This window comes from Petromyzon marinus, chromosome 79, assembly GCF_048934315.1.
Source record: "Petromyzon marinus isolate PM22_M1 ecotype Great Lakes invasive population chromosome 79, UKy_Petmar_22M1.pri1.0, whole genome shotgun sequence".
Taxonomy (NCBI): Eukaryota; Metazoa; Chordata; class Hyperoartia; order Petromyzontiformes; family Petromyzontidae; genus Petromyzon; species Petromyzon marinus.
Window position 1 is genome coordinate 24,841,002 of NC_133745.1, and position 25,289 is coordinate 24,866,290.

At 46.9% G+C, this 25,289-nt stretch overlaps 2 protein-coding genes and 1 long non-coding RNA gene across 3 annotated transcripts; 1 reads left to right on the forward strand and 2 right to left on the reverse strand.

Moving 5' to 3' along the window:
• Positions 1-28: 28 nt before the first annotated feature.
• LOC142907503 (NACHT, LRR and PYD domains-containing protein 3-like) lies at positions 29-3,788 on the reverse strand. Its single transcript, XM_076057088.1, has 3 exons — positions 3,368-3,788; positions 1,344-1,407; positions 29-1,126 (listed from the first exon to the last, which is right to left on the reverse strand). The coding sequence occupies exon 3, from the start codon at positions 1,020-1,022 to the stop codon at positions 42-44; it is 981 nt and encodes a 326-aa protein (XP_075913203.1). The 5' UTR covers positions 1,023-1,126; positions 1,344-1,407; positions 3,368-3,788; the 3' UTR covers positions 29-41.
• Positions 3,789-14,568: 10,780 nt separating this feature from the next.
• LOC142907505 (uncharacterized) lies at positions 14,569-16,033 on the reverse strand. Its single transcript, XR_012931054.1, has 2 exons — positions 15,870-16,033; positions 14,569-14,987 (listed from the first exon to the last, which is right to left on the reverse strand). It is a non-coding gene; the product is annotated as an uncharacterized LOC142907505 (long non-coding RNA).
• A 2,888-nt stretch (positions 16,034-18,921) lies between these two features.
• On the forward strand, positions 18,922-24,890 carry LOC142907506 (uncharacterized). Its single transcript, XM_076057090.1, has 2 exons — positions 18,922-19,168; positions 22,339-24,890. The coding sequence occupies exons 1-2, from the start codon at positions 18,982-18,984 to the stop codon at positions 22,992-22,994; spliced, it is 843 nt and encodes a 280-aa protein (XP_075913205.1). The 5' UTR covers positions 18,922-18,981; the 3' UTR covers positions 22,995-24,890.
• The last annotated feature ends 399 nt before the right edge of the window (positions 24,891-25,289 follow it).

Consider the following 25,289-nt stretch of genomic DNA (forward strand, 5'->3'; position numbering starts at 1 on the left):
TGAACACTTTGTTGATGAATGTACTTCCTAGTTCAGAAGAACTAACAAAACACTCTTCTAGATCTTTTTGGCTGAACATCTGGATGTTTTGCTGAACCCCCTTCAGAGCCATATTGGCAAGAGACTTCCTTGGTTCCGCGGCTGCCACGTCCATGGTGTTTTATGAGCCCACACACGTATTGCGTGAAGAGGTCAGTCATTGATTTGAGGATAATCTCAGAATGATCAGACTTTTGTAAATGTTCCTTCAGTGTAATGGCTGCTATATGGCAGAATGAAGGGTTCTGGGACAATGTATTCACCATTTCATTTTCCTGCAGGAGCTTGAGTGCCCTTTCTGCTAGACTCCTGTCTTGGTAAAATTTGTTTAAGAATGATAGTTTATCGTCGTTGGAAAACCCAGTGATTTCAACAGCTCGATCAAAATTCACTTCACTCAGCTGCTCCATGGCAATGGGTCTGGTCGTTATCAAGACCGAGGCCTTGGGCAAGAGATTTCCATTCACTAGGGCAGCAATGATGGCTTCTACTGTTGCCGTCTTACGTGGATCAGTGCAAGTATTGGCATAGTGAAGGCGCTTTCCAAACTCGTCCAACCCATCCATAACAAAAATGGTTCTCTCTTGGTTTGTGAAAACCTCATCCGCTTTGTTTCCCAAACATGAGTGCATCACAGAAAACAGCTCTGCGAGTGACACCTCTCCAACATCATTTATCTCCCTGAACGTGATGAGCACGATGTGCTCAAAGCATTGTGCAAACACTCTCTCACCTGACAGAAGGCTGTGCACAATGAATTTGCTCAACATGGTTTTACCGCTGCCTGGAGTCCCCACCACAATAACCAGTCGAGGGTGTGTTTTTTTTCCAATGGAACTGATGGGATCAAAGAGCTTCTTGTGAGTCATCCCTTCTCTATGTGCTCTCTCCATCGGCTCCTTGTGCTGTTTGCCTCTCGCTAGTAACTCGTGCTCCTTGGTTTCTTGATGGCGGTAGTAGGGAACCAGAATTGGCTTCAGCATCCTCTCTGACAAAAACACTGCAGGTTCTCCAGGTCGTGCGTCGTAGTCTCGTGTTAATGATGTCAGCTTCAGCAAGAATTCTCTGTAATCCTCACCAGGGTTATCTAAATTCAACAGAAATGATTTAACAAATTAGTTTCATTTATACTAAAAAACATTGCTATAGCAGAAAAATATGATTAAATAAACTATGTAGTTAAAAAAAGCGTAGCGAATTCGTTCACTATGGATAATGCAGCAACATCATGTACATCACGAATTATTGCGTGGAAGTTTTCACGATGCGTATTCTACAAATGCAATTTTTTATAAACACTGTACCTTTGTAAAATATTTTTTTTTATCATGACAAAAATGTTCCAAACACTTGTCTTGTTTGTTTTGCCTGTGAAAAGATAGTACCACATTTAGCATTACGATGTACATCAGCATTATCAAAAACGAATTCCATCAATTTGGGTGTAAATTTCAATCCTGCCTTGTCCTACAATTATTGATTTTTGTTGTTTAGGATGTTGAATTTAACTTTTTATATTTCACTAGTATTGGGGCTGTGTTTCCTCTCCCATCTCAAGCTGGCCTATATCACGTAGCACGGGGGCTACACTGTGGTGGAGGAGTGCAGTACACCAGGCACGGTCCTCTGCAGGTAGAGAAGATGCAGTGTTTGCTAACTGGCGGAGCCAGTTGTGGGGGGTGGCACGTGCCTCCCCTGATCCGATCGAAATCCTTAATTTCGATCGATAAATCAGCATTTTGCGACCGCCACTGTGTAGCATATTACTATGTGCCAGAGACTCTATGAGATGATAGGACAATAGTCTGAGTCCATAATTGGCAATAAGTAACGGCAAAGCAGTTATAAGTGATTCACATAAGTGTACGCAGTTGCGTATACAGTGCACGACTTCCCTGAAGGGACACCTTCAGCGAGCGCGATGCCGATCACACACGGTTGTTGGCTGCGCCATCGCCGCACACGCGTCGAATAAAAAGCAAGGGACAAGTCTTTACGTAATAACAACTCCTATATAAAAAAAAATTATTGCTGGAGGAGTTACCCCCCTACCTGAAAATCCTGGCTCCGCCATTGTGCTTGCACCTCCACAATAACAGCCACATAAATCACAGAACTCGTAGCATCCCACGTGATGCATCGTAGGTTCACTTGAACTTCAACTAACCTGGCTACTGCATCATCAGCAAGCACTGTGGCATCCCCTAGATTGGGGAGAGTGGAGATTTCCCTAATGACAGATTTGCTCGACATCTTTCATCACAGCTTTTCAAGTTAACATCTAACTCGATGGCTCATAACTTTGATGGTGTTATTTTAATCTCTCCGTAATCTCTCCATAATAAAATACTTGGAGTCATGAGTTAGAGTGGACTTTTTACAAACGATGAGGGCTTAAATATTGACATTTTATTTGGAGGAAGTTTTAACCAATTCAAGTCAGGGTGTAAGAGGAAAGTAGGTTCCGTTATATGAGTCAATGGCAATATAAGGCTGGGTGTCATTAGAAATAGCAGTGATAGTCGATAATAAAAACGTATTTTTTTCTCAAAACGAGGAGATTGTACTGAGAAGAAAAGATGGCACAGGACTGCGCCATGTGGAACACCACAGAATTAGGGCTTCTGAACAGAAGACAGTGCTTGCATGGAAAAATATTAATCAATTCCAGGGGTTAAAGCAGAACCAGGAAATAAGTTTGTCAGACAACACTTGCATCGCCATGAAGATTCAAGAGGATGGAGTGGTGTCAAAAGCAGCCCAAAGGTCAAGAACTAGAAGCAGCATCCATAGTTTAACAGAAATGGTAATTTGCCCTGCATAGGGGAACAGTTTCAATGACATGGCCTTGGTGGAATCCAGATTGTACCAAGTCATGGAGACCATGGCAGCAGATGGGTTTGCTGCCATTGCCAAACATCTTGGGCTTGACACTTGAAAGAGAGCTTCATAGGTCATTACATTATTACAGCTTAAATACCATGTCTGTCTGAAGAGGAGGTAGAAAATCACCATGTTTACGTCTTTTCCAAGGACAGGGAGGTGTAGGATATGACGAATTAATGAATGTTGGGGTCCAGTGTGGATGTAAGTTTTTGATATTTACACACATTTTCATTATCCATCTATCCTTTCCTCCCAATTGCTGATAAATTGTAGTTTCCCTGCTATGGAATGGAATAGAAATGTCCTCCTTCTGAAAGGAATGTTGTCATGCAAGGGTGGTGCAGTTTGCTAATATTAAATGACAATCTCAGTTCAAAGCAATTCCTTCACCTAAACTTGCCAGAGACATGTGAATGGCTATGTGAAGTTTAGCATCACTCACGAGAAGCTGCTCCAGGGATGGCTTTACCCGCAGTTCTGCTCAGATCGACACCGATCACGTTGAGCTGGTGCTCATGCTGTGAGATCCACTGATCCAAGAGAGGGATCTCGGATCTCAGTCGCACGAGCACATCTTCAAGAAATATCATGCAGACTTGTTCTCCCTTTATGAGCACCAGGTTAACCAGAGGCCGTGTTTGCACAACGGGGTCATTCTCGCTGTTAAGAGACGCGTATTCACTGTCCAGGACTATCCCTGTTTGATAGGAATGGTCAAGCACTTCTGAAGACTTCGCCTGGAGGTATTTCTGCAGATTCACTTTGTTGGTTTTAATGATCTCATATGCAGGATCTTTTGATGCCATCACGACAAATGCATCGAGTCACCTGAAGAAAATGAAAACAAACCACGTGTCACCTGTAAGCATAGTCGTGTAATTTTATCCAGGTACAGGGAAGAATAAATATAAAAAAATAAAATGTTGCTACTAAAATCTGAGAGGTCTCGGTTAGGTACAATTGTGACTTTAGGTATTTGATTGTGAATACATTGACTTATTTAAATTGTAATGAAAGCTTAAAATTGTTATTGGAATATATATAAATACATAAAATTGCATCAAAACACTTTAGGCATCTCAAAACACTCTTCAGTGCAAGTATTTGAACATTCACATCAACACAACACTACGATAAAAAAGTAAAATGTGAACCTAATTCAAAACGCCACACAGTTTTAGCAGATTAAGCAGCTGCGTGACACCACGTGCTCTGCCTCGACCATCGTGATGCCACGCAGAAGGCAAATTGCGTTGTAATGTGCAATGATCGGGATAGCGTCACCTCTAGTTGAGTGACGATTAGAGGGTGGGAGCCAGGTTTGATCTTGGGTAGTCCCTATGTAGTGGGCACTCCCATGCTCTCAATGTATAGGTAGAGGGTGCTCTGAGGTTGTCTAGCAGTGGTATGACGTCACATACCGCGCTCCCAGCAGCGGCTGGCGGGGCCGTTTGTGAGGGGGCCGGGGGAGCCGACAGAGGGAGCCGATTGAGCCAGGGGGCCGACGGGGCCGGGGGAGCCGGGGGGGGGGGGCGACAGTGCGAGCAGAGGGAGCCGACACTGACTTTCTCATACATCATACACTGACTCACTCACACCATGCACTGACTCGCTCACACATCATGCACTGACTCGCTCATCATGCGCTTACTCACACATCATACACTCGCACAACCACTGACCCATTCACTCATCATACACAGGTTCACTCATCGTGTGCTGGCTCACTCGCACATCATACACTCACTCTGCCGCTGACTTGCTCACACATCATACACTGACTCACTCATCATGCGCTGACTAACACATTGTGCGCTGACTCACACATCATATACTCACTCAACCTAATACTGACTCAATCATCATACGCTGACTCGCACATCATACGTTGACTCGCACATCATACACTCACTCACGCTGCTGCTGACTCACTCACACATCATACACTGGGAGTGTCGTGCTGCCAGCTATGGCTGCAGGTTTTGTCGTACATGTTATGTATATCGTTTATTGTTAATTTTAAAATCACAGTTCCTATGATTACTGCTGTTACATTGTTTTTGTAGCTTTATTTTGGTCTGGTTGTGGTTTAATAGTTTTCTGCAATGTAGATTCATATTTTGTTTGTTGCGGTTGCACCCGACTTAAGAGCCGCATGGCTCACAGGGCTATACCTAATAAATTAAACTTGAATACGCTTCACACAAATGAGTAAACATGACCTTTTGTGGAGGTAGTGTGTTTGTGTGGGGAAGCCAAAACTTAAAGTACACACATGAGGCAGCGTCAATGTTACTATAATGTTCATTATGTTAAATAAATCACTTATACAGGACAGCAGTGGTCCAGGTGTCTGTGCAACCACCTTCCTATGCCTTTGAATCTCCACTTGCACTGTCTCTTAGGAATCCTTGAAAATGAGCGGCACGTTACATCATCATCATCAGCAGCCATTGTCTCTCTACCGCTGGATGAACGCCTCCCTATATTTGTTTAACGTGAGAAATTAATGAAAAAAATTCTTAATTTAACATTTTTTATTAGTATCAATAATAACGAAGCATCTGGTCAGTGAGTATGCACCACGTGCATTTACAACAGCATGCAGAGCATGAGACTATAACGAGTTTTGTACATCATGTTTGTAAACCCAAGTAATCCATTCTTTAGTATGAGATATTTATACATTTAACTCTTTGTGTATTGAGCTGTGTGTATTGCATTGCTGCAAACTAAATATCTAAACTGTACATATACAGGCCGGTCTGACTTAACCAGCGTTCTTTCTACAAGAATGTGCTATAACAAGCAATATTAATTTATCCCTGGGGTGTCACTATATACGTATGATTTTATGATTAGTCAAATAGTACGAGGAGATAATGCAATAGGGAGAAGGGGGTGAGGGCGTGGGCTCAGTCGCTTTTTCTCTCATACAGCACACATCTCCACAGGAAATGAAAAAAATAACACCTGGCAAATGGACGTACATTGATGTTTACGCCCAAGGCGCAACAACTCTATTCGTTTCACTATCGTACAGCTACACGCTACACACAGCAGACGCGTGCTCCCTACAGAGGATAAACTGTCGAGCGTCTTCTACGCCGACAGCACGAGCTTCAACACAAACATCCCCCATGTAGCTCCACAGACTGGTGGGTCAAGTGCTGTTAGTGAGCTCCTTTGAAGACCCGCACGCAAAGTGGGGTAGAAATGGCCAGCACCACACCTGGCCACGTTTGTCTCATAGGTTATACTGATTACCCATTGTACCAGGCACTCATTTAATGCAGACACAACCTAGAGGACCCAAAACCAGTGTAGATATCACGTGCTATTGATAACTGTGGCTGAGTTTGTTGTGCAGCATGGCTCGCCACAAACACACATAGGCGATGTACACAAACATACAAGATACAAATGAGAAAAATCTCCCATATCGTTTTTTACATTATTGGGATTAGTTCTGCTAGCGAGCACCTAAGAAGGCCAGTACGGCACATGAAGGGGTGGGTACATAAACACAATAACAATATAAGCCATTCGCCACTCAAAATTGGTGACGTCAACAAAGTGTTTGTGCCAGGCTAAGTGCACATTGAGGTCATGTGGACTGTTGAAGGCTCATGGGCAGTAGGTTACAGGATAGATAAAGGTGTCATGGGTTGAGTGACAGGGATGACTGGCAGATCTACCACCTGTGCTCCCTACTGTTCCACCTTGCTGCATTTTACTCATTCTGCACTCCGCTCGTTGTTGTGAGCATCACTCCTCCGCCCTCCGTTATTGCTGGAGGCGGACATCCTTCACAAAACTCCTCCAGAGACGCTGATCTTGAAACCACTGGTCGAGCTGTTGGCAAGCCCAAACAGCTCCACCATCCTTCTGTTACACAGCAGTCAAACTCTTGCCTATAGCGATAAGCCCCTTATATCTGGACAAACAGAAGCTGTTTGGGTACACAGTGACTGGGCATTTGGGCTACATGACTCAGCCAATGCTGCCTCACCTGCCTTAGTATCTCACTGATGGGCATTTGTCCAGATCATTCAAGGATCTAAGCTGCTCACATAATCTAGTTTGTTAAGCCCACGGTGGATCGTAGACAACTTGAATATGCAAAACCAGTGTGGATGTTCCTTTAAAAGGGATCCAAATTTCTCAAATGTAGAGAAGGGAGGGAATATCTGGCTGAGAAGACCCAGAGCTTTACATGGAGCGACAGGCAATGCAGCATTCACAGTGTGTTACGCAGCTGAGATAATAATGTTCAACCGATTCGGAGCATGACCTCTGCTGCCAAACTGGAGCTAGTCACATGCACCCTTTCCAGGTATGGAAAATTGTTCTGCTCTGTCAAAAACTGCCCCACTGATCATGGGGATGGAGGGATGGGAGAATACGATGACACAGAATACCCAGGCAGGTGCTTTGTTTTATGTGGGGATGAACGTAAACCCCATTTCTTAGTAGTACTCTCGAAGTTCAACAAAAGCTTCTCCAGCTCATACTGGATATAATTCTTATGGTGGGGATGGTTGTAATGTGGAGGTGGGCAGTGGTAATGCACGCTCCTGTCTAATGAGGAACCAACAGTTTGGGACAATTTCAAGATTATGTAAACAACGCCGCCAAGATCTGCCCAACAACCTGTTGCAATATTGGAAATGAATGGATTAGTGATTAAACGTGGTGTTTAATTGAAAAAAGAACGTAAAAACTGCTACAAGGGCCTAAGAAGGCAATGCAAAACTCAGATCTGGCATGAACAGAGGGGGCCTGATGGAAAAGCTGCAGCAGTTGAATAATAACTCTCAGTCAAATAAAGGATGACTTTGCAAACTTCAGTCAGCTCAGGGGAGCCTACTTCAATATTTCCTGCGCAATTACAAATGCCAGTGGCAAGCTCCTCAGCAGTTGAAGGCAGAAACTAGCATGCTAGAAGTAATTATGCTCCCAAATGCAGAATCGCTCTTCGTCATATCCCTTTGAAGAGCTCATGCAAGCCACAGCAACCAAAGACCCTACACCTTCTGCATTGAGCCATTTGAGTATAAAGTGAGAGGTACCCTAAGAAAAATGAAAGAAATCACTAGTATCCAACACTTGCAATATCAGAGCAGAAATGCTGACACCCAGAGGCTCAACTATCATCACATGGGTGAGTAAGATCTTTTAACACACGTGGAGGGCAGGCTTGAAACCAGCTTTCAATGATGCAGCCTTTTTGGTTGGACTGCAGGCAGTCTTACTCGTGCAGTGTCAGTCATAGAAGTTGTTGGACCATACTTACATTTGCCTCAAGCAAGTCTTGACGAACAAAGTGGGGTATAATCTGCTGAGTAGTGTAGTGGAGGCTGTGAAATGAGAAATAATCAATTAGAGTGCCTTTAAAAAGAGCCTCTGTCAAGGTGATGTGCACATCAGTGAGATACAATCATCATTGGGAACAAGGTGGTGTACATTCAGCCTACATTTCTAAAGAGAGAACATACAGTGATGATCACAGGAGAAATCTGTGGATGGTAAGTGACAGGCCCAAATAAATTGCATCAAAAGAAAAGGGAATGAGTGACCTCCGAATGAGTAAAGGTTGATTAGAAGTTCCAACAGGAAGCCTTGGTTGCTGGGCGGAGAATGAGTGAAGGGGAGTAAAGCGAGATGGTAGGGACGATATAGGAGAACATTGGGAGGGGAATGAGATGATGGGAGAGGCAAACAGGAGCATGTCCATGGTGGAACTTGAAGACAGCAAAGGGGATATTGTGCTTGATGCAGAAATTAATCGGATACCAGTGGAGGGATCAAACACGATCACAGCTTTACCAATTAAAAACCAGGCAACAGAAACAAACATGAGTACAGTATTACCAAAGACAAGACTGTCACACTATATAAAGTCCCACTCATTTCATGGATCGTTATTAAACAAAGGTGTCGCTTTAATCGACATTGTGAACTCGGGATGTTACGGGACAATGAGTCCCATAGGCAACGCCACGGGCTGAAGGGCACAGTGGGGGCTATCACTCCCTCGACTGACTGTGCGCGAGTAACAGACTTCAGCCTCTATTGACGATCTCTGTGAACAGGGAGGTGGAAGCCAATAGAGTTCATGTCAACAACAAAAACCGTGACCTTTAAAGAGACAATGGTCCTGTTAAAATACGATTGACAGTACATTACAATTTTTACATGCTTCAGAGTACTATACCCATTTTAGAAGCAGCGTTGCTTTGTAGATTGATTTTGTTACTGATGGAGATAGTAAAAAAAGCATGTGGCAAGATGAGACGTTCATTCGAATCCGTGTTGTCAATGTCCTAGCCCCTTGGCATAGCCCCTAGGCTCGAGCACAAGACACTGATACTATTTTACTCAACACCCACCTCTATAACCCCGCCTAATCGCTCCCCCTCAATCCTGCTATCTCCCCCTCCCCCCATCGCGATGTTATTTATCTTCCAAAAAAATTTCTTCGATAACACCGCTTTGAAATGAAATGTTTATAGTAAGAGACGATTCAGGCAATGGCCCTTTTGTCACAGCACTTCAGTCTCCTCGACTTGTGACATCGGCACCACCCATGAGGAGGCCGCATTTGTTGCACTCCAAGATGGCTTGGTGAACGCCCCTCCCCTCCACTACCCCGACTTTTCCTTGCCGTTTGTCCTTGATACAGATGCTAGTAACACTGGCATTGGAGCTGTTCTGTTTCAAGTTGTCAATGGCGTCGAGAGTGTTATCGCATAAGGAAGCAGAGTGCTGTCTCCGGCTGAACAGCGGTACTGTGTCACACGCTGTTAACTGTTAGCTATCGTGTTTTTCTTGCAACAGTATCTTCCATATTTGTATGGGAGAGACTTTGAGGTGCGCTCGGACCACGCGGTGCTGCAGTACGCGCTGCAGGTTGACCAGCCATCTGGCGAACTTTCACGCTGGTTGGAGGTCCTCCAGGACTACTCTTTTCAGGTTACCTATCGCAAAGGCTCCCATCACACGAACGCGGACGCCCTGTCGCGATTACCCACGAACGAGAGTTGCGCAAGTTTTTCGGGCTCCGGTCGCTGTAAGCTGCGCAATGAACACTCGCCCCCTACCCTTACGGCATCGGCCGAGGTTGTAACATCTGAGGGGGCTGGGGATCCAGTGGCGCGTGATGCTGTCATTGGATTGGACCACGACAAATGGGGGCGCCTCTAGGTTGAGGACGCTTCCCTGCTTAAATTGCGATGCCGTGTCAGAGAGACTGATGGGGGCGAGGATCGATGGGGTGTTGCCTCTTTCATTCTCAGAGGCGGATTGCTCATGCATTGGGGCGGAGAGATGCGATGTTCTAACATTGTTGTGCCCACCGCCCTGTGGGGTAAGGTCATTTGGGCGGTGCACGAGTGTCTGTTGCACTTGGGTGTGCATAAACTAGCATTGGCCACACGTAAGTCGGATTTCTTCTGGCCTGGCATGGCTGAGGATGCTGCTAATTTGTTGAAGGGGTGTGTGCAGTGCACGCGGTAGAAGCCGCTCGTGGGAATAAATATTTTCTGGTGGGAGTCGAGTATTTCTCATGATGGCCTGTGGCCTGGCCGCTTCCCAAACAGTTGGCGGCCAAGATCACTGAGGCATTCCTCAATGGCTACGTAATTGTAGTGGCATGGTTGAACATGATCGCCACTAATCATAGCCGGCAGTACTAGCTTGTGTCAGTAGGGAGCAGAGGGGAGGCTGAACCTGCTGGATTAATGATGACGGGCCGTTGGCCAAGGCAATCCCTGGGGGAGCATCGTGACCAACGGTCGGGACCCCAGATCCCGGGAAGGGGGCTGGGGAGATGATGTCATTCTCCAGACCCTCGGAGACGGTCCTAGAAGGAAGGCGTGGCCAGGGGCGGAGTGAGCCAGGAGCCTATATATAAGTCAGGTCCCTGAGCGGTCCCAGCAGTTGTTGTCCGGCCGAAGACTGAAGAGCATCCTGGAGCCCTGAAGAGAAGAGCCCAATGGGCAGAGCAGAACCCCTGGCTAGGTTCGGCTCGAGCTTGTACCAGTGAAAGCTCCAGCTGATAACCAGTGAAGACTCAAGGGAAGACTCAAGCCCCAGCAGTATAGATGCCGTGATAGCCAGTGAGAGGCAAGCTAGTCTGGAGGGACTACCTCCATAGAGTATCGGGTGAAAGGGGCCATTACCCCATTGTGTAATAACCTATTAATGTTATAATAAATGTGTTGCCTCAGAGTAAGCTTCCTCCAGTTTATTACCCACTACATTATGGACAAGAGTGCTCCCGAACGTCTTCTGAACAATCAGGGCAAAACATTTTCTTCAAAATTATTGCAAGAGGTGTGCGTTAGTTGTGAACCAAGAAAGTACGCATGTCACCGCACAATCCGCAGACGGATGGTATGGTTGAGGTGGCTGCACAGGACTCTGACCTCCATGTTGAGTCATCAGGTCAGCGAGAACACGACCCCCTGATTCATGTTCAGTTACAAGCCGCACCTAACAAGGCAAAATCTTAAATCTCTGACTCCGTGTGCTGTACCCTTCAAAAGCTTTCCGAAGTGCGGGAGACTTCCAGGGTAAATTCTGATTCGTTCCGATTGGCCAATGAATGGCTGAGGGGCTTCCGTACTTCAAAAGATGAGTAGGCACCTGGGGACAGAGCTTGGTTGCACTGTCCACAGGTACCGGTGGGTACATCGCCCAATTTGCTCAAACCCTGGAGAGGGCTGGTTGATGTGATTCGGGTCATTCGACTGCAGTGTGTCCAGATCCGCTTGGGGCGGCGGAGTTGGTTTGTACACTCCTCTTGCCCTAAGCCCTTTATTGCTCCCTGTGAGTTTGTTCCATCTCCACACTGTGGGCGCCGAGGGACAGATGTGTCCGGCGAGCTGGCATGTGTGTCCGTTGAGGTTGATCCTCAGCGGAGTCGTGTGCTACCTCCCTCAGGTGCCGCGCGCCTGATTTCCCCCGAGCCGCCGCCTGCGCTGTCTTCACTTGATTCGGGAGAGGAGAACCGATCGACCCGGCCTACTGCTCTTCGACTGGACAGTTGCATATTCCCCCTGGGACCTCCAGGGAGAGTGAGCCCACCTCCACTGGAGGCCCAGCCACGAGGACTCGCTCAAAAACTCTTTGGATTTTGTGACACCCATGCACACACTCCCACACCATCAGTTGCTTGTCACACTCAGTAGGCCATATCGGTTATTGGCTGAACCTAGCCTTTGTTGTGCTTATGGGTATTGTTACACAGTGAGGATGGGAGTTGTTGGTGATGGAGGGGATTCCGTGCATTCGCGTTTTATATTTTCTCGTGTTGTTCTGTACATTTGTAGCTAGTGTATATATTGTATAGGTGGGCTTGGGTATTTATATGCTATTTGTTATTGTTAATTATTGAGGCACACTTAGCGTTTAGTCACTTTTACTCGCTTTTTATCACCTTATTCACTTAAGCAACCATTGGAAAGATGTTCTAAATCATACCAAACATTAAACTAATTTTCAATGGTATTTATCCAAATAGTGACATACCAAACTTTCATAGAAGCTTATTTCACTTCACACCTACATTTGTAAACTCCCCCCCCCGCCCCGTGCCGGTCCTCTACGTTCCACTTCACACCCCCTCCCCCCCCGTGCCGGTCCTCTTGTGCGTTACGGTCATTTTATGCTAATTCCTTTGTCAAAGTATTTTGTTTCCTCCCACACAGCTTAAAAGGACGGGACCTGGGCTGGACTGTCTTCACTCCAACACTGTCCTCATGACAGTACGGTCCCCTTCACCTGATGAAGGCCACTTGTGTTGTGGCCGAAACGTCATGATTTTTGTTGTTTTATTTTTTACCTACGTGACTTTACCGAATAGAACCAAAGAGTATGGATCCTTGCAGTCACGAAAGCTTCAAATCTAGAACTTATTCACTTGGTTAATTTTAAGGGGGAGTTGACAGCCAGGACGGCTGAATGCTACGAATGGGGGGGGGGGGGGGTAATGTAGTGACATCGGGAATGCCACTGTGTAGTGCCGGCCTGAGAGGCACGGCGTGCGATGTAATTACATCACCGACACCCCATATATGTGGGTGTAGTACCAGCCTTAGTGGGGCTTGGTGAGCGCTGAGTCATGGCGCTGAGTGGCACCACGCGTGGCGTCCAGTGCTGTCCTCTATAGGAGGGGTGTGAAAGTGTCAGCCATGAATGAGGTTAATGTGGGCCATTGCACTCTGGTTGACCCTGGAAGGTACATGACGGGTAAAGTCTACACAGGGGCCCCAAGTTGGGGCTAGTGGGTAGTCACGTGTCAGGGCGAGATCTTGCAATAGGAATTGAGAAGGTAGTCGTGGCCAAGGGCGGAGCCGGCCACGACTGGTGAGCATATAAACCGGGTCCCCAGAGGGACCGGGGTTCAGCTTTGCTGTTGTATTCTGAAAGATCTACATTTAACATCCGTGAAGAGTCACCAACACATGGGCAGGACTCAAGCTGGAGTCCTGCTCGTTGTAGCTATCCCAGAGTGTTAGCGCAGATAGCCTGGTGGTCCACCACCATAGGTTGTTATCTGGTAAAAGGGAAGTTACCCCTTCGTGTTGGTAAAAATAAATTTGTTGCCTCCAAAGAGTATGTCTGCGACTCAATTGAACCGACTTACACAATGGTGCAAAGGTCAGTAAAGTGACCGAGGCCACCAGGAGCTGTACCAGTATACCACATCAGATTAACAAGGGGCTCAGTGGTGGCAACAAGTTATCCCCTTCGCCTGGAATGCAGGAGGTCGTGGGTTCGATTCCAACCCCGACGCCTGGATATTTGGAGTTTGCATATTCTCCCCGTGGTGGCGTGGGTTTTTCTCTGGATCCTCGAGTTTTTTTTCCCTCCACATTTAGAAATATGCGTTTACAGTATTTAGCTGCTACAAATTTCCACGTGATAAGCCACTTCGTTGAGCTATGATTTGTGGCCAGGTTGCTTTTGAAAAACAGCTATATAGATCAGTGGACCTTACTTGGTATAATAAAATAAAAATCTGCCGATTCCTGGAGTTATACTATAGGAAGGCCTGGGTACCCAAGGGACCAGGTTACAGCATCTGTCAGTTCAATGAAAAATCGAATAGCTTAGTGGACTTTGCCTGGTTCATAAAAGAGTGTTTTAGTGTTTAACCTCACGTGACAAACAATAAATCCAACAAACACACCCAGTGCTGAAATGCACTGAAAAACAGTAAATGTACCAGAATGAAGCAGTACACATCTTGTCAAGTTGTATTTATGCAATAAAGATAACTAAAGAAAAATAACCAAATCCACAATTAGATGTGGATGTGATAATAAAGTAAAGCCCTTCTGGATAATGGGCACCCTATGCCCTGTCGGTCGTGTTGATTTTTTACCATATTTCACCACGCTGACTAGTGCGGGTTGGTGAAGCGAGGGGGGCAGAACTGATTCATTTGCCACTCGCCTCTGGATTTAGTCCATGGGTGTGTAGTGATGTGCGCTAAGCACTGTGCAATTGGACGACCCCACATGCCCTGGGCACCCTTTCGCATGAGATATTCAAACTCAATCTATTTTGCAGGTGAAATATTTCTGAAATAAAAATGCAATGAAGGAAAAACAGAGAAACTGCCATGACACGGTGCACAGGTGTGAATTAATATATTATAATAATCAGTCACACGACTGACCATACAAGGAAAGCACACCATGGTGGTGCTCGCTTCATCCACCCAGCAACACACTTCAGAGCAATTGTTTCCCAGCGCCTATCTCGTGACTCGGTATGGGAATCGCTGCGGTGGTGTCCGCTCGTGCAGCTCCATGCGACCCACAGCAGACGCGCGCTCCCTATAGAGGAACCACGGTCGCGCGTCGTCTATGCCTACAGCACGAGCTCCGACACAAACATCCCCCATGGAGCTCCACAGACTGGTGGGGCAAGTGCTGTTATTGAGCTCCTATGAAGGCCGCTGTGAAGTGTCGAGTCGCCCCGCGTCTCTCGCCCCTGACGCGGCCCAGTTCCCCGTGTAGCCTCCTCTGCCGTGCTCTCAACCTCTGGCCCTGACGCAGCAGAAAGGAGAGGGGTGGAGGGGTGACGGGAGGAGTGAAAGGAGCGTTGAGGGGAGGGTTGGGGGGAGGATCGGTGGGAGGGGTGGGAGGGGTGGGGTGGGGTGGGTGGGGTGGGTGGGGTGGGGTGGGTGGGGTGGGAGGGGTGGGGTGGGTGGGGTGGGTGGGGTGCCCCTTGCTTTCTTCGGCCCCTCCCCCCACCTCTGCTACTTATTTTAAGCCTCTGTCTGTTCATCCCTCCGGCCCCTTTTTTCTTGCTTCTCTGTCCGTCTTTCCTCTTCTTACCTCTTGTGTCCCTGTATATGTATTTCTGCTATCTTATACCTCGTATTTGTTCACTCTGTCTATGCTGGTATGTTCAACCCAGAGGATGAACACGAAATTTAGCACTCTTCTGAAATTCGTGGTCTGCCAGGCAAGTGTCTAACTGTGTCGTTGGCCGACTGGTATTGCATCACGTAAAATTTTCTTAGGTTTTTAGAATTCTCGTCTCTCATCTTCTTGTATTTACCTCCGTGCAGTTTAACGCTCTCTATGTGTTGCGTTGATGTCACCCTATGTGCTATTTGTTTTTACACCTGATGAAGATCGCTTGTGTTGCGGTCGAAACGTCGTGCTTGATTTATTTTAATATAATTTTATGGTATTTCTACATACGTGACTTTACCGAAAAAACCAATGAGTTAATCAATGGTTCTCTGTGTGAGTGAGTCTATGTGTCTCCATGTGAGTGAGCCTATGGCTCTGTGTCAGTGAGACTTTGGCTCTTTGTGTGAGTGTACTCTGTGAGTGAGTCTATGGCTCTAAGTGGCTCTCTGTGGGAGTAAGTGGGTCTCTAAAGCCACCACCATCTTGCCCCCTGCCCAGTGCGTCCACCTGGTTGAGCTGCAGAAGTCTATTGTCCACCGCTCCAGACCGCACAGATATCCGACGTCCACCTCCAGCACAGACACCAGCAGATTCTTAAACCTGGTGGTGGAAGTAAGGACACGAGAGGGGTAATAGTCAACCACCATTACCACCATCAATACCACCATTACAACCACCAAAATCACCGCTATCGTTAACACCACCATCAATATCACCACCTCCACCACAACGATCACAATCAAAATTACAATCACAATACTCTTTGGTTCTTTCGGTAAAGTCACGTAGGTAGAAAAAAAATAATAGATCACGACGTTTCGGTCGCAACACAAGCAACCATCATCAGGTGAAAAAATATAGCGAGAAAGCTGCTGAAACACGAAGTTATATTGGCTTGAGATAAGCTCAGTCCAAGGGTAAGTGGGCGGGGCTAGAGGTAGAATTTGCATGTAAATACAACACCACATCGTGGAAAAGGAAAGAGAGACACAGACACCGAGGGACATCCACACACAGAGAGAGGCACACACAAAGAGACACACGAGAGACACATATAGAGAAAAACACACCGGCAGAGAGAGACACCCACACAGACAGATGCAGAGAGAGATAGACACAGAATTAGATAATTGCCCATGAATTACTATGGTGTGACAATGCCAATTACCAATGTCAAAGGGAACATCAATGAATGGTAAATGTGGGGTAATATCCCCAGAAGAGCATGTGACTACATTAAAAAATAAAATAATCAGGCAATATAATATCACATGTGGGTTCAGTTTAAAGTTTACTTATGACAAATAATACTGAAATAATTGTGCTCCATAGATTATCTTAATGGTCAAGTTACATAACCATCACGGAATCACTTAAGCTGACCATTTAAAAAGACATTAATTGCAAGATGTTGAGCAAAGGAAATTGTTTGGAAGTTCATCTCACACCAAGTACATGTTACTATAAATCTAAATCTGCATAGTTCTCGATCAGCAAAGTCGCAAACATGTTTTACCACAAGCAAGGAGTTCGGTGTAAAGCTGTTAAGCAAATTAACCACTGCACACGGTTGTAAAGCTCTCTGCCTCAAAGACAGCACTCTACCAAGTGTCACGATGCAGCTGCACACGCCGCATGACAATAGGCGGAGTGAGTGAATCTAAGTAGACACTGACCCTGTCAAAGGGGATCCCATGTCTAGAGTATTTGTGGCTGGTGCTACACATTTCTAACGTGATTAGTCATTTAGCTGATCTATCATTTGTGGAAAGGTCGCTTCTGGAAAACAGCCACATAGCTCAGTGGGTCTCACCTGGTAAAATAAAAATAGTTTATAGAGTTCGTTCTGCCTCAACGCGTGTTTTCATAACGCCATTTGGATATAGCATGATGGATGTATTAGGGAACACGTTTTATAACACGGATGCTAAGTGGATATAACGCGATTGAGTCAACAGAACCACGTCGCGCGAGTAGGAATGTGCGGTTGTACGGCTGCCTGGGCACAGCGTCACACGAGGCATTGGGATGCTGCTGGATGCTTCCTGATGCTCCCCACGCGCCTCAGTCTTTGTTCAGCCGACACACGCATCTCACGCTGTTATCACGGACTGTGCTTTACCCTGTATTAGTCATTGTAACGAGGGAGTTTACACAACGCGGTGTTATTCAGCAACGCAAATGCCGCGTTATAGAACACTGCAGTAAATATTGTCGCGGTGTGGAAGGAGCAATGAACGTCATCTTGTGGCATGGAAAGGCATCGCAGCCCTAGCGAGCAGCCAGAGACAAAGCCTGCACGCACGGCAAAGTTGTGATTGACCCGGGGACTATTAGCAAGTGACACGTATGGACTAATGGTTACTCTAAATGACGATGTTGACGATGGTTATAACGTGCTACAAATATGCAAAACGCACATCGCATTAGCTCTGACAAATAGCGGACTTTTTTAAAGTTATCGTTTACAATGGTTAATTTGTATATCATGCCAAGTGAGTAATTTGCGTGTGGACCCTGACAGCGGCACTCAATGTCCAACTCTTGCGAATGCTCTCAGGGGATCTTTACCGTGCGCTGCGTTCACTCACTCAGCCCCAATCTCCCTGTCGTGAACTCACCACTCACCCACTCACTCACCTCACCCTTCAACTCACTCACCCTCCTCACCTATTAATTCTCCTCATTAACTCACTCACCCTGCAATCCCCCCCCCTCCATCACCCGGCACTCACCGCCTGTCCGTGACCACCTCTCCCGTGCCTACAACCACAAACACCACCACCACCTCTCCCGTGCCTACAACCACCACCACCACCTCTCCCGTGCCTACAACCACAAACACCACCACCACCTCTCCCGTGCCTACAACCACAAACACCACCACCACCTCTCCCGTGCCTACAACCACAAACACCACCACCACCTCTCCCGTGCCTACAACCACAAACACCACCACCACCTCTCCCGTGCCTACAACCACAAACACCACCACCACCACCTCTCCCGTGCCTACAACCACAAACACCACCACCTCTCCCGTGCCTACAACCACAAACACCACCACCACCACCTCCTGCTGCTGCTGCTGTCGCGGTCTCCGCGTGGCGCCGCGGGTCCAGGGGGAGGCCTCGCGGCCCAAGAGCGGCGCCACGGCGCCCCCCCTCCCGCTCCTGGCCCCTCCCCCTCGTCCCTCCTGGCCCCTCCCCCTCGTCCTTCCTGGCCCCTCCCCCTCGTCCCTCCTGGCCCCTCCCCCTCGTCAATCCTCCTCCCGTTCGCGACGTGGAGTGAACTCAGCCCCGCCCCCCCCGCCCCCACCGCCCCCCCCCCCTGCGCGGCCCGCTGCCCATTGCAAGAATGGCGGGAAGCGGTCGCGGGGCCTACCGCGCGCCGCCTCTCGCGTGATTGGCTCGCTTCGCGTCACGTGGGGAAGGCGGAAGAAGAGTATGGGGGAGGAGCTGCGCGGTAAGGGGCGGGGCCGTGGAGTCACGTGGTGGGCAATGATTGCCAATAAGTGGGCAGGGATGGCTGTACGTCACATCCGGTGATATAGGACACGCCCCTTCGTGACGTGCCTCACACTTCCTTCCGTCCCGCGTGCCGTCAACACGAGCTCAGCATGGCGCTGTTGACCGTTGGCGTTCCGCTGTTGGCCATGCTTGGGATGGAGATCTTCATTTATCTTCGTTTTAAGCTTTCCATCTCATACTTTTACCGCGAGACCACGACGCTGCAAACGGAGAGGATGGGCCTGCAGAATGTGGAGCTCTGTCAGAAGAACAAGACCATGGAAGTGGAGAAAGATGGTAAGCTACCATTTTCTTTGGTTCTTTCGGTAAAGTCACGTAGAATGAGAATAAAATAATAAATTGATAAAATAAAATAACACAATAATATTCTCACGACGTTTCGGCCACAATACAAGCGGCCTTCATCAGGTGAAGGGGACGAGACTGTCTGGAGGACAGCGCTGGAGTGAGAAAGCCACGCTGAGATCGCGATCTTTAAGCTGTGTGAGAAGAAACAAAGCGCCTTGACAAAGGAATTAACATAATTTAGCATTGAAATGGCTGAGTGATTAGCTTGTGACTGGTCACAGAAAAGGCTATGTTAAAGTTAAAGCATACACATCCGCAAAGGCACCCCTTGACAAAGGAATTAGCGTAGAATTTAGCATTGAAATAGCTGAGTGATTAGCTTGTAACTGGTCACAGAAATAGCTATGTTAAAGTCAGAGCATATACATTCACCGAGTCACCTAGTACAAATCAAACAGGAGAATTTAGCATTGAAATAACTAGGCGAATTTAGCATTGATATAACTGAGTGATTAGCTTGTGACTGGTCACAGAAATGGCTATGTTGAAGTTAAGGCCTACACATCTGAGCTATTCACAGTAACTGGGTATACAATATATAATGAATACTATATACTGAACCAATAAAAAACACAAAAATTTAAATTACCTCAATGTTATCAATAAACTCTATATTCTCCAATCAGCTAAGCTACCAACAATAAGTCGTTATATATCACAATGCTATATGGCGAAAAATGGGTGGATTCTTACCCTCAACTTTAGCACCACGGATAGCTACGGGTCCCGTTCAGACGGACGAGTTCATCGATGGTCGGAACAGAGGAGGGGGAGAGAGACAGCTGCGAGGCGCTGTTATACTCCATGTTGTAAACCATACCATTAACCACGGTTAAGCTATCCGTGTTGCTAAAGTTGAGGGTAAGAATCCACCCATTTTTCGCCATATAGCATTGTGATATATAACGACTTATTGTTGGTAGCTTAGCTGATTGGAGAATATAGAGTTTATTGATAACATTGAGGTAATTTATATTTTAGTATTTTTTTTGGTTCATGATATAGTATTCATTATATATTGTATTGTATACCCAGTTACAGTGAATAGCTCAGATGTGTAGGCCTTAACTTCAACAGCCATTTCTGTGACCAGTCACAAGCTAATCACTCAGTTATTTCAATGCTAAATTCGCCTAGTTCAATGCTAAATTCTCCTGTTTGATTTGTACTAGGTGCCTCGGTGAATGTATATGCTCTGACTTTAACATAGCTATTTCTGTGACCAGTTACAAGCTAATCATTCAGCTATTTCAATGCTAAATTCTATGCTAATTCCTTTGTCAAGGAGTGCTTCTGCGGATGTGTATACTTTAACTTAGCTATTTCAATGCTAAATTCTATGCTAATTCCTTTGTCAAGGGGTGCCTTTGCGGATGTGTATGCTTTAACTTTAATATAGCCTTTTCTGTGACCAGTCACAAGCTAATCACTCAGCCATTTCAATGCTAAATTAAATGCTAATTCCTTTGTCAGGCGCTTTGTTTCTTCTCACACAGCTTAAAGGTCGTGATCTCAGCGTGGCTTTCTCACTCCAGCGCTGTCCTCCAGACAGTCTCGTCCCCTTCACCTGATGAAGGCCGCTTGTGTTGTGGCCGAAACGTCGTGAGAATATTATTGTGTTATTTTATTTTATCAATTTATTATTTTATTCTCATTCTACGTGACTTTACCGAAAGAACCAAAGAAGATGAATCCTTGCAGTCACGAAAACTTTAAATCGAAATTTAAGCTACCATTCTTAGATGTTCTGTTTGAGAGGAGACCTGATGGCTCATTGGGGCATTCTGTCTACAGGAAACCCACCCACACAGATTCCTACTTGAAACCTGATTCCCACCACCACCCAGCCCAAAAGAATTCTCTCATCAAAACTTCATACCATAGGGCTCATTGCATTTCGGACCAACACCACCTGACCAGTGAATTAAAACATGTGCACCTGGCCCTCAAAAGGAATGGTTACTCTGACCGTACCATCTGCCAAGCTGTTTCTCCCTCCATACAGAAACAACCACTTGATACTCCGGCCAAAACCATCACACTACCATATATAGCAGGCGTTACTAAAAAGATTTCAAAAATTCTAAACAAACACAAGATCCAGGTCCGGTTCAATACAGTACACAAAATTCGTGATCTGATCCCATCCGTGAAGGATGGCATTCCTGACTTACAGTACCCCGGGGTTTACAAATTGAGTTGTACCTGCGGTGATTGCTATATCGGGGAGACAAAGCGACATGTCTCTGACCGAATTCGCGAGCACAAATCAGATTTGAAACACAGCAAAACGAATTCTTTGCTGATCACTGTTACAACCATGTGGGTGATCACGATATAATTTTCTCCGATACCAAGGTTCTTTGCAAACCCACGGGTTTTTATCAGAGATTTGTTCACGAGGCAATTCAGATCTACAAACACAGACACAATTTCAACCGAGAAGTTGGTTTCAAATTAAGCAACCATTGGAAAGATGTTCTAAATCGAACTAAACATAAACTCATTTTTGTGGTACAGTATATTTTTCAAGTAGTGGTACCCCAAACTTTCGCAGCTCTCAGCTCCCCCCCCCTCCCGCTCCTGGCCCCTCCCCCTCGTCCCTCCTGGCCCCTCCCCCTCGTCCCTCCTGGCCCCTCCCCCTCGTCCCTCCTCCCGACTCGCGACGTGGAGTGAACTCGCCCCCGCGCCCCACCCTGAGCGGCCCCGCCGCCCATTGCAAGAATGGCGGGAAGCGGACGCGGGGCCGACCGCGCGCCGCCTCTCGCGTGATTGGCTCGCTTCGCGTCACGTGGGGAAGGCGGAAGAAGAGTATGGGGGAGGAGCTGTGTGGTTAGGGGCAGGGCCGTGGAGTCACGTGGTGGGCAATGATTGACAATAAGTGGGCAGAGATGGCTGTTACGTCATAGTGTACGTCACATCCGGTAATGACGTCACGATAAATAACACGCCCCTTCGTGACGTGTCTCACACTTGCTTATGTCCCGCGTGCCGTCAACTCGAACTGAGCATGGTGCTGCTGATCGTTGGCGTTCTGGTCTTGGCCATGCTTGGGATGGGGATCTTCATATATCTTCTTTTTACGCTTTCCATTTCAGACTTTGACCATGAGACCACGACGCTGTCTACGGAGAGGATGGGCCTGCAGAATGTGGAGCTCTGTCAGAAGAGCAAGATGCTCCGTCTGGAGCTACAGCATCAGCTGGAGGAGTTCATGGAGAACCGAGAGACTCTCCAGAGAGAGATCAGGAGCCTGGTTCAACAGCTTAAAGAGCGCCAGTTGGAGCTGGAACCCACGAGAGTGCCTTGCAGGGAGAGCAAGTCTCTGCATGCGGATTTTCTCCGAGACTGCAATGCAGCACAGCGGCAAATGTCGCTGCGCTGTGAAAACGAAGATCTCCGGAGGTCGCTGCACGCCCACCTGAGGAAGTTGAACTTCCTGAATCCGCAGAGAGGGCAGGAACAGTTTAGGCTGCGCGGGAAGCTGGTGCGTCACGAGGACATGTGGCATGGGGAAAAGAGGCTGCAAGAAGAGAACCTGCATCTCCGTAGCCAGCTGAAAGAGCTAATATGGACCGTGTCTCAAATGTACAATGATGCCACCACCACCGACGCCACTTCCACCGCCGCTGCCACAGCTTCCACCACCGCAACCGTTTCCACCACCACTTCTGCCACCACCACCAAGCCCAAGAAGATGAAGAGATTTAGCCATTGGTTCCGAAAATTGCTGAAGCGCAAGTCGGCCATTTAAAAATATTGGGGAAATTGTGAAAATGACACCACCCTAATTAAAACATTACTCAGAAAGACAAACATACCCCATAGAACATCAACAAAGTCATATATAAGACAAAATATCGTACATTTGCATGCAACACTCTAATAAATACTGTATTGTGAGCAAAACATAAAGTTACTTAAATGGAAAAAAAATCTGTTATTGTCACTTACCTTTAGTCCGGATGCCGGTCTGCTTGTCGGGAGGGGGCGTAATGAGTCCCTGCACACACGGGGGCGGTGGGAGGGGGGTGAACGTCCATACACACACAACAGCGACAATCATCCGCTGTATAGCCTTACCAGAATGTTGGGGCAAGCGCCTATGAAGCTCTGAATGGCACACGGGGTGAATGGCCAGCACCCTGCCCGGCTGCCTCTCTTTATCTCTCCATACACGAGACTCACAGGCGTGCATGCGTCCGTGCACACACGCACAACAACAACGCAACAACCGTCGTTCACCCCTAAGTGGCGGTGACATCACCACAGCACTTGTGCCATGCTCGGTGCATTTTGAGGCCACGTGAAGTGTCGAAGGCTGGCTGGCAGGAGGTCATGTAATAGACGCAGGTGCCATGGATTGACTTAGGAAGATGATGGGCAGATGCAACAGCCGTGCTCCCCACTGTGCCAACTTTATTTGTGTCAGTTGTTTGGCGCTCTGCTCGTTGTTTTGAGCCTCGCTCCTCTGCCCTATGCTGTTGCTGGAGGGCAACTGCCTCCACTTCCCCAGCAGCACCTTTCATGAACCTCCTCCACAGAAGCCGATCATGACACTGCTGATACCAGTCATCAATAAGTCCAATCAGCTCCACATCCTTCTGCACCACATCAGTCCATCTCTTCTCTATTCTGTACCACGCCCATTTAGCACCATCTATCCAGCCAAATTGAAGCTGCTTGGGGATGCCGTGACTGCATACGGACTGCATGACACAACGCAGCCTCGCTTGCTGGAGGAGCCCACAGATGGGCATTTGTCCAGATATTCTAGGAATCTGTGAGCTTACAAAGTCCAGTCTGGTTAAACCCTGAATAGATCGTGGGCAAGCTAACCTTAATGTTCCTTTCGAGAGAGATAAAGGAGAGTATAACTGTGGCCGAGAAGACATGGAGATTTTTATGGAGTGACATGCCAGGTAGCTTCCACACTGTGTTGAGCAGCTGATGAAAATATAATGCTGCTCGAATTATTTTAAATGAGACCTCGGCTCCCAAAACGGAGTTGATCATCAGCACACTGCCCACTCCACTCTCTCCTCAGGTGCCCCAAATACATGAGGAATTGAGGAAGGGAGCATTTTTATGATGTCAAATACCCAGGGAGGTGATTTGTTTTCGTGGGGCTGATGGTAACGGCCCATATTTTAGTAGCATGCTTCATGTTTAGCTGTAGTGTCTCCAACTTCTCCTCAGAGTGGGCAGTAATCACCAGATCATCCGCATTCATAATATGGTTTAACAATAGAGAGCCATACCATGACCGGCTCAGGCATCGATCAGCCTCCCATTATATCTATACCAGATAAATTCTACTGGTACATCCATGGAAATCGTCTCAAACAACGTAGTCAAAGAAAATGTTCAGTCGTGTAGGGGCCAGAGGACATCCATGTCACACATTACTCACACATTCTATCATCCCTTAGCTCCATTACGTCGATTTCCCATGAAACAGCAGTTGTCTTCATATTGTTTATATATGCTTTATCGAAAGAAGAAAATAGTATATTTGCTTTAATTACTGTAACTCTGTGTTTTATTTAGCTTTGGTAATTTGGGTGATCCAGGTCTCTCTTGCAAATGAGACTCATCATGGTCGCTTTAGTTCTCGCCTTGCTCAACTCAATAAACTGGTACTCACTCACTCCATTATGAACTCACCCACTTCCTTAAATCTATGACTCACGTAAATACTCCCTCTCTCTCCTCATGAGTCATATATTTACCTGATCACACAATCACCCGATCATTCACTGTGTCAACCTCACGCACTTTTTCATGCTCTCAAGAATGACCCACCCATTCTATCACTACATTAATCACCATCCCCTTCCCTCATTGACCCACTGGTAAAATTAAAATACTCGACAGCAACAACACGTGAGATTGTACTCAGGCTTACACTCACATGTGTAAAGAAGCTCCTTTGCAGGTTCCATTTGATAGATGATTTATTTCACGATAACGTATTTACAACGCAAGAGTACGACTCACACGAACCTTCCCCCGTACAGTAACCTGTACCTGTTTCAACCCATCTCCA